This window comes from Colossoma macropomum, unplaced genomic scaffold, assembly GCF_904425465.1.
Source record: "Colossoma macropomum unplaced genomic scaffold, Colossoma_macropomum, whole genome shotgun sequence".
Classification (NCBI taxonomy): domain Eukaryota; kingdom Metazoa; phylum Chordata; class Actinopteri; order Characiformes; family Serrasalmidae; genus Colossoma; species Colossoma macropomum.
In genome coordinates, this window is record NW_023494799.1 from 24,954,826 (window position 1) to 24,964,857 (window position 10,032).

Sequence of the window (10,032 nt, forward strand, 5' to 3'; positions counted from 1 at the left end):
ATTTCATGTGAAGGTTCCTGTCACCGCCACTGTGAACAATTCTGACTCAGTAAGTTTCTCTAGAACATAGCATTTCACACCAAACCACTCTGAATGACTTTGTTTACCTTTTTATCTTAACCATTTAATTATGCAGAAACCTTGAAATTCTTAATACTTTTAAATGGTGGTGGCATTTTTGGCTGCACACCGAATGTCTCCTAATATTCAATACACTTCTAGCTTGAATTGATGCCTGAGAAATTTAAAGGCTCATGGAAAACGCAATTATTATTATTATTTATTTATTTTTGCTTTTTGAGTTTGATATAGTATGTAAACACTGCTAATATGTTTTAAATGTATCGCTTACTCTCCAGTCCATACAGTCCACGTATGGAAACTAAACTGTAAAAATGTGACGTCATGAAAGCAAACTCATTTACATATATCCACTTATTCAGCCTACAGCAGTTTAGCCCCTCCAATTCATGCTGAAGTTATAAAGAGTGTTTCAGGCTGGAAAACTTTTTGGAATCTTTGCAACATCGCCGGGCAGTTATTTCCGGCCATAGAAGACCAGACTCCTCTGTTTTTGAATGGGAGAGACCAAAACACTTAAAACAGACAAAATGAATGTTTAAAAGTATATTTAAAATCACTGGATCGTTTTCTTGAAGGGCGGGAATTTCTCCGCGAACAGATGCTATGTTTAGCGTTATGTTCACATTTAACCAGTGGCTGTGATGAGGCACAGTACACGACAGCCAATCAGAAAAGAGCTCATTTACATATATCAGTCGTAAAGGCAGAGCAACAAAGAAAACTCTTTAATTGTAAGAGATGAAGAGAGGCTGAAAATGACTAAAAATTAATCATGACTGTTTTGATATATAAAACCACACAAACTTTAAAAGTGGAATTCAAGGGAAAAATAAAATGAAAGAAAAATGTAGGATACAGGACCTTAAGCACTTCAGCAGCTCAGACAAAAAAAAAAAACCTTTATTCCAGTGCTCAGCAACAGGTGGCTCTTTTACTGCCCTGTTGCAGCTCCACAGCAGGATAAAATTTTTAGGTAAAAATAAAATAATCCTCCTTTGCAGTAAAATAAAGCTCTGCTGATCATTCGACACAGTTTAACAATAAATGGTGTTAAACGCCGGTGTTAACGTATAACTGCTAATTGACCCTTTAACCCTGAAGGTTGGTGCGCAGACTGCTGGTCACTATAGCAACACAGACAACAGTCTCTCCTGGCTAGTAGCTAACGAAAAGGCAAAGAGAAAGATTTAAGACAGGCACCATTTAAAGTGGAACGGGAAATTTCGAATGAGAAGTTGACTTCAGCCTTGTAAAAAGTCGAAAGTTTAGACATTTCACAAAAAGCTTTTACTTTTTGCGTTTCCTGCCGGACACACAAGAAAAGTGGTTATAGCTGAGCTAAAGTTTTAAACAGAACAAACGCTGTGCCTCCCAGATGGTTAGATTTTTGTTGAAACTTGACAAAATGGCTCTTCTTAATATTTGGGTTGCCGACCTCTGCTTTATTCCATTCGACTGGCCTGCAGGATTTAGAGACTGGTGGGTGGGCTTAGTCACTCAGAAATCACTCAATAGCTCAATGATTCAGTCAAAAAAGTACTATATATATATATATAATTAAATTCATCAGTACACACATTTCCAAAAATGTTCAACCTTGTGACATTTGTAAGTTATACTTTTAATCAGTGCGTGAGTTACAAAAACTTTCAAAAAGAAAAAAAAAACGGAAAAAGCTGAAATGGATGAAAAAGAAAGACAACAAGAAGTGCAAACCAGATCAGACGCAAGATATTTATAACACATAAGGCAGCAAGTTCAAAACGGCATCCTGTGAAATTGGCTTTGACCAAGTACCTAATCGAAAATTATTTACACTCATAATACAATATCAAAATATCATTTCTGTAAAGTAAAAATAAGCTCTTATAGTCCACTGTTTTGATTGAATCCATTGTAGAAAACCATGAGACCCAAGGGTGAGCTCTCTGGCAGGTGGTTAGTAACGCCACTGAATACTTCTGCAGTTGGCCCAATGTAGCTATTCTCATGACTCATCATCGCTCTCTCTGCAGTTGTTCAGGCTGCTCTGCTGGACTTCAAGTTCCTCTGCACTAACCATAGCTGGGTTGATGGCAGCGTACCTCGTCCCATGGAATTGTCTCAGATGTATCTGCAGCCAAATAACATGACAGTTTATGGTGTATTCATTATTTCTTTTTTTCCTTTTTCCCATTTTTCTTCAGTGTAGACGTATCCAATTCCACCCACTAGTTAGAACTCCCCCAATCACACAATACCACGAGCGCTAGGAGGTGAAGGCTAGCACAGGCTTCCTCTGAGACCTGTGAAGCATCACTGCATCTTTTCGAACGGCAACCAATTTAACATAATTGGACATCTGAACGCACTCGCCAGCCAACCGCCAGTTCCGTTACATCAGCTAACAGACACCTGCGCTACCTAGCATCTTGCTGGGCGATGGGGGGCCATCCTGCCCACCCAGAGAGAGTGAGGTCAATTGTGCTCTCTTAGACTCCCAGCCTGATGGCTGTAGCACCAACAGGGATCAAACTCGCGATCTCCTGATGACAGGGTCTACGTTTAGATGGCTGTGCCACTTGTGAGCCTGCATATTCATTATTTTAAGCAGAGTGCAGGCCTTTATATTGCGGTTGAAACAATACCCCATCTCCAAAATAGTGAAGTTGCAGGAAAGGGACAAAAACGTTCCTACCTTTTGATTTAAATTAATGTACTGAGATTATTTTTCTGAATTTCTAGTAATTCTGGACTATTTCTGTTGGTCCATTCATCATGAAATACATAAAATACACAACAGTATTTTCAAATGATGTTTTAGAGAAGAAAAAGAAACTCACTTGAATGTAAAGGTTCACTTCGGCGCTTCTGCAAAGGTAAGGGAAGTTTCCGCCAGTTTTGAGATGAGCCCTTCTTGCATTGGGGTACAGCTTATACATTTCCTCCTTTGCCTCATTGGAAAGAGCACTCTGATCAAAAACCTGCAGCAAAAATCATGAAACATTTAAACAAAATATAATAGCAACTACAATTATAAAGTTAACTAATTCAATGTTACAAATGACAAAACATACATCCATTATGGTGACTGCAACGTCCTTTATTTTGTGAGGTTCGACGTAGGAGTTCTGGCAGTTCAGGGTGAGCCTAGAGGCCAGTTCACTCTGGTTCAGGGTCTCCAGCTAAAACACAAAGACAGCACTTTGTTAGCCAGTCAATGAGAAATGAGACAAATTTGCTTCAAAGCCTTAGAACAACAGTTCCTTTCCCAAAAATATTTTGTCTATCCACCTTTAAAGGACCACAGGGTAAAACATTAAGAACATTTATATAATACTAAAGTTTAATGCTCTATTAAACATCCAGCAAAGAACGAATGAAGAATCGGACGACAGGCAGATGAACTAGCTTGAAAGGTCAGTCATGCATGTTAGGTTAGCATTCGCTTGGTTGAACACATAGTGATGTCAAAGCTGTGTGGGTGGGACAAGCCATATCAGTCTTTTGATTTTCTAGTCCAAGACTAGGACCACCCATTTTACACATAAAGGGGAGTTGTGTGGAGAAATACATCGGTCATTTACTGGGCACTAGAACATTATTCAGAGGGCAGACTTTGTAACATGTGTATTGTGTGCCCACAAGAGCAAGATTAGGTTAACTCCGGCTTTAACATCGAGGTATAATTATAACAGTCCCTCCAGGAATTTGCGATCAGAACTTCATGCAATTCACTCAACCCTAGCAATGTTTGCAAGGGCTTGCAACTGCTGCATTATTTCAGTATCAACTGGGTAAACTGTATACATGCTTTCACAGTTATTATAAAAGTGTGCATCTTTTGTGCTATATGCCAGAAAGCCATGGATAATCACATTTGCAAACTAGTACGTCAGCCTTTTCACACTAAAACAGGTTGGAAACTGTTTTGTATGGCATGCAACATTGTTGTAGACCACAAATAAAAGTTGATAATTGTCACTTTTCATCGTATGCTAACAATTTTAAATGTTTTGTTCACTTTTACAGCTTTCTGGAGTGATAATGTTCTTTGTTGCAAAGAACACAGTCAACAATCCTAGAGTCCAGAATCACACAGTGCTACTGGAGGTTCTACCAATATAAGACTGAGAGCATGTATGTTCTCGTTTCTCAGAGGTACACTTCATTTCCAATTTGTTTCTCCCTTGTTTCACAAACTAAGCTATATTCAAAACAAGCTAAACAAATATCAAACAGCACAAATGTCTACAGTTTTACTGCAACTTTCAATGTAGTAAACATGTATACTTTTGTGCAATATCTATCTTATGAGCCTGAATTATAATGGACCACATAAGCTTGAAAACACATGAATTCAATATACAACCTCGCTGCAAAGCAGTCCTTTTCATGCAACAGTGCAATATTTGTTTCAGACCTCTGATGAAGCTCTTGCTCACATTCTGCACAATGACTTTTCACTGGTGTATCTATTTGAGCTTCTCTTTCCTTGAACGAGATCATTGTCACTCTCAGCTACACCGAAACGTAAACAACTAGTACAAACTGAAAGCATGAACATGAAATACTCACTCTGTCGACCATAAAGTCAATAGCATCTGCCATTTTGGGATCAACAGGTCCTTTGGCAAAGTTACCGAGAACAATCTTCTTAAGCATAAAGGCCGGCATCAGCCAGAAACTGAAAAAGAACATCTGAAAGTGAGAAAACCTGAGGTTTTCATGAAAAGAGACTTGTGTCGAATGTATTAAATGCAAATTCCTACCTGTTGGCCGTCCACGTTTGGTTGAAAATGGACGTGTCGCTGAATGAATTGCAGAGGATCAGAGAATGCACTCGAGGTGATTTGTGAGTCACCTCTGCAAATTTCTGAGCCAGAAATCCTCCCAGGGAAGCGCCAAATAAGTGCACCTAGTAATGAAGGAATGGGGTGAGTATACTTGTTTCGATTGTCAGGAGGTTCTCTGATTAAAAAAAGGCACATCTGCCAAACCTTGTCCAGTTGCAAGTGGTCTAAAAGTTTCCTAAACCCATCACAAAATTCCAATAGGTCCCAATAGACAGGATACTGGAGCTGCAAGAGAGATAAAAGGAGTAAATGAGCGAGTTGAGTTTCTACCATAACCTTATGCACACAGTCAAGATGTAATCTGCAAGAGGAATCAGACCGACTGAGGACTTTTGTGCCTTCGATGAGCATGTGATTTACATAAATTAACATGATCTGAACCATATTCAACTATACAGTCAAATTTTTACATTCTTTCAAGCAGATGTGGAGTCAAACATTATCTATTTAATACCAACAGCTAATCTATAAAACGCAGTCTATCTGAAAGTACAATGGAAAGTAAGTCGGAAATGGTATAACGTCTTTTTTTTAATCAGGTTCTCACTTTGACAAGTGTTACTTTCTTTTTAGCAGTTTGTTGCTAGCAAAAAGTACCACACTTACAACTTCAGTAGTATTCACAAAATGCTTGCTTAAAGCTGCCAAACAAACCTCAGGCTGGTCACGCACACCAATTTACCTCATACGTGAGATGCTGTGAAGGTTCAATGTGACTGTGTCTTAGCACAATTCAAATAGTTGAAAACGTATTGTTCTCTTTCTCTAAAAAGATGGTAGATGTTAAACAGGCATTCTTGCCTCAAACTACCATTTAATGTTATTCGTCATGTTATGTAATATTCTGAAGCGCAGCATTGCACCCTCAGCTTCATCAGTTGAACAGAATTCAGTCTCACTTTAATTGGATAGTCCACTTTAGTCACTTTAGTTTAGTTTATAGATTATCTACAGTGGTTCAAATTGTTAACAAACTATCTGTTGAAACTCAGTAGATTCTAAACAGTGGTGGGGTTAGGGTTAGGATTTGGACCAGGGTTAGGGCTAGGAGCAGTGTGAGGGTTGGGTTTAGGTTTTGGGTTGAAATTAAGGTTAGGGTTAGAATTAAAGCCAGGTTTACAGTTAAAAGTCCTCCCCCCTTCAAGACACATCATCTAGTCTTTAAAATAGAAAATCTCACTCTATTACGGCACCATTGTAGGATATAAGTAGGCCTGTTTACAATATAGCACTGGATACATTAGTTTTTTTGGTCACAGTGCCCTTTTAAGGATGTCATTCAATATGCATTGCGTCTTACGTGACAGTGCCTAACTTGGTTGTTACAGAGCCCCATCTGTTTCCTGTGTTTTGTCTTCTTTTCATGTTAGAGTCCTACGGTAACCATGAGCAGGTAAGCAGTGACGGTAACTTTTTAAATGTGATTTCCACTTATAAAGCACAAACAATGCACCAGGAACCCCACTACAAACCTGGAAAGACAGTACTGGAAGTGAAACAGCTCTCCATTAAAGTCTTTGAAACTATTTAAACAGTTGCTTCTTGACACTCAAACTGCTGTGAAAATTTTTATGTTCGTGCATCAGACATAACAACAGCGTGTATTCGGGTTCTGAAAACTGTTTTAATGCCATTTAAATGTAATTCATGCACAAATGTGCAGAGGCTATATACACCAAAATAAAAACGCACCCCAAAGGAACACATATACATATGTCAGTATAGCCATATGCAAAAGTTTCGGCACCCCTGCTCAAATTATGTTTTGTTGATTTAAGTGAAAATAAGTTAACACATCCTCTACAGAAAACACACTACTGCTCATTCTAATGCACAGTTACTGTTTATTTGAATTTAATATAATGGAAAACAAATAAAACATAAAATGTGGCCTGTGCAAAAGTTATGACATATTATATATTGTATGTTTTATTTTCTCCCCATGTTTTAAACTGAGCAAATAAATAACTGTGCATGTTCTCTGTAGAGGATGTGTTAACTTATGTTCAGACTTTTGCACATTGACCGTATGCTAGCTTAAACAGCATGGAACAACATGTTTTAACAGCACCACTACTTTAATGCACGGCACGGCCACATAATGTGAATTTAAAACAATTTGATATTTAATTAAGGCTTTTAATTTGTAAAATATAATTCCAGGCAAATTTAGACTATTTAAGGACTCTCATACGCCCTGAAGAATGGTTGCAGCTTACCGAAATGACCCGATAGCCCCAGCCAGTGAGCGCCAAAATCTGGTGAAAGAAAACCTCTGCTGTGCCGCTCACAGGAGGAAGGAAGATGATCGGGCACCTGATGGTCTTCGGCCCAGCGTCGTACAGTGACCACACTTTGCTGTCGTCATCATCCACAATAATCTGAAATCAGGAAACGTGGCACAGTGTCACAAGTACAGCAGCCCACTCTAAGTCACATTCCTGAAGGTGCTGGATCACAAGGCTATCACATGGCACAAATCATGAAACGATGGAGCGACTTAAGAAGCCGTGAAGTAACAGCTATGCAACATCACACTCAAACAAAACACAAAAATCAAGCGTAAATGTGAAAATGAACAATCAGTTCATGCAACCTGACCCAGTTATAGTATAATAAATTGTATAAAGACAAGCTTACTCGTTTCAGGGGCACAGTGCTTCGAAACCAGTTGTAGTCAGGAGACACTCTTATCTCCTCCATTTCTAAAAGAAACAGAATCAATTTACAAGTTAGGAAGCAAGCTGGCTACTCTGAATTTTACAGAAGAACAAGAAGTTCTTCGGTAGTTTCTGTGGTAATTCTTAGTGAAAGTAGGTTCCTTGTAAGAAGCACCGCAGCTCTCCTTACAAACAAACAAGGATGAAAAGTGTTGGAATGTTGGCTGCTGTGGCCACGAGACGTTCTCAAACTAAAGCAAAGCAGGTACTGCAAAACTGTAGGGAATATTAAGGGAATATTTCAAAAAATCACTTTCAAAATACATTTTTTAAGAATTTAAGCCTAAGAGCCACCTGTGAAGCTAAAAGTGAGGCCTGTGCTGACACTACAACTACTGAGTAACACATTTACTGACTTGGTACACCGAAAAAATAATCAGATGTACACGTTTTCCCTCTTACCATAAAATGTAGCTGATCAGTAAAGACATGTTTGGGTCTTTAGTTTTTGCACTAGATCTACACAGCTAATGTAGCCAAAAACTAATGGATGTCTTTTGACATTAACATGTCTTTGCTAAATGGCTACATTTGAGGTAAAGGGACACCTCAGTAAAATTGTATTTTTGGTGAGCCATTCCTTTACGTGTCAAATATCTTCATGTTTTATGTAACAAATCTTTTAAAGCTTTTATTGTACAACACAGCCCCTACAGTGGTGGAGCTCATTGGGTTCCTTTCAGTGGAGAACAATGATTTGTTCATCCAGGAATAGAAAGAAGCTGGACACACAGCCTTTTACAAAGCTAAAACTTGGTGTTAATGAGGGATCACGTGATCACGTGGCTGAAATTAGTTTCTCAATTTGAATTTTCTGTTCCACCTTAAATGGTGCAGCAGTTCCACTCTGGCGCCTGTTATATTGTTACATAGATAAGTAAGTAGCCGTCAGACTGGAACTGCTGCCCTACTTAAGGTGGACCAGAAAATTCGAATACGAAGCCTAACGTCGCTTCACCATCCCACACACTAAATAATACCCCACAGAAATAACGACAATAACACAAACAGCAGAAGCTAAACGACATCGCTGACCACCTACTCCTGACGAGGCTTAAGTTGGCTTCCTATTCGCCAGCTTCTTGGTCGAATTTCCCCGTTCCACCTTAAATGGTGCAGCAGTTATTGTAGCATTTAAGGTGGAACGAGAAAATTCGAACAAGAAGCTGGCGAATAAGACTTCAGCTTCGTCATCTATGAAGATTGAAAACAGTCACGGAAAAGCTTTAAAGGCTTTTGCTACACAAAAGCGATCTATAACAGTTAATATTCCAGCGTTTGCTCCAGATTTGTTTTACCTTTTGTGGAGACTTCAGCCTCGGATCAGCAGCATTTTAGCAACAAACCTGAAAGTCATATGACAGCGAGTTCCGCATCTTACACACGGGCTCCGCTATACGCATGCGCCGTATAGTCACCACACCGTGAGGCGGTGAAGATAAAATGTTTACGATGACAAATATACAAATTGGTTATGCACACACTTTTACTGTCACTTTATAGTTGAAGCTTATTTATTTATTTATTTATTTATTACTTCAAACAACCCTTATTTAAAAATTTTGCCCAGGATACACTATAGTTAAAACAATGGCTGCGTCTCAAACCGCGTACTATCACACTAAATAGTATGTCTAAATACTATGTCAAAAATACACCACCCTTAGAAGTGCATTAATTAACTTACACACTTAAAAAAGATGGTTCTTCAAGGGTTCTTTAGTAAAACCAATGGTTCTGTTTAGAACCATTACTTCTATATAGAACGATTTCATGCTTAAATTGTTCTTCGACTAATGAAGAATGTGTTGTATATGGTTCTATATACATCCTTTTTGAAAATGGTTCTGTATATCACCAAAAAGGTTCTGCTATTGTTATGATTTCAAGCTTGAAACAATAGCAACAACTCTTTTTCGGTGCTACATAGAACCATTTTAAAAAAGCATACATGCATTCTGAGTTTTTAAATGTAATGTTGATGATGGTAAAACAGTCATAAATCTGAAAGAAATAAGTTTTGGGAACTATTTTGCCTCACAACACTCTGCATGACCCCTCTGCCATGGAGAGATTAAAATAAATGGATTAGAATACATTTTAGGCCAAACCTTCATCACAAACCTATCATAAAACAATGTGTCACATATCAGGCTGCATATATCTAACAATTTTATGTAGTAATTTTCTGTGAAGGAGGCTTTAAACTCTTCAGATGTCTGGTTCCTATCACTACCACTGTGAACAATTCTGACTCTCTAGAACAGAGCATTTCACACCAAACCACTCTGAATGACTTTATTTGCAGCTCAACCAGTTAATTATGTCAATTTTTTTTGAAACATTGGTCCTTTTAAGTTCCCCTTTAAACTTGAATTGGCTCTAAATAGAAC

The 10,032-nt window shown here is 38.4% G+C and overlaps 1 protein-coding gene across 1 annotated transcript; it reads right to left on the reverse strand.

Moving 5' to 3' along the window:
* Positions 1–1,799: 1,799 nt before the first annotated feature.
* Positions 1,800–9,041, reverse strand: spg21 (SPG21 abhydrolase domain containing, maspardin). Its single transcript, XM_036587195.1, has 9 exons — positions 8,938–9,041; positions 7,560–7,624; positions 7,139–7,300; positions 5,064–5,144; positions 4,836–4,981; positions 4,642–4,750; positions 3,141–3,248; positions 2,907–3,047; positions 1,800–2,197 (listed from the first exon to the last, which is right to left on the reverse strand). Exons 2-9 carry the CDS (start codon positions 7,620–7,622, stop codon positions 2,072–2,074), a joined length of 936 nt encoding a protein of 311 aa, XP_036443088.1. The 5' UTR covers positions 7,623–7,624; positions 8,938–9,041; the 3' UTR covers positions 1,800–2,071.
* Positions 9,042–10,032: the final 991 nt, after the last annotated feature.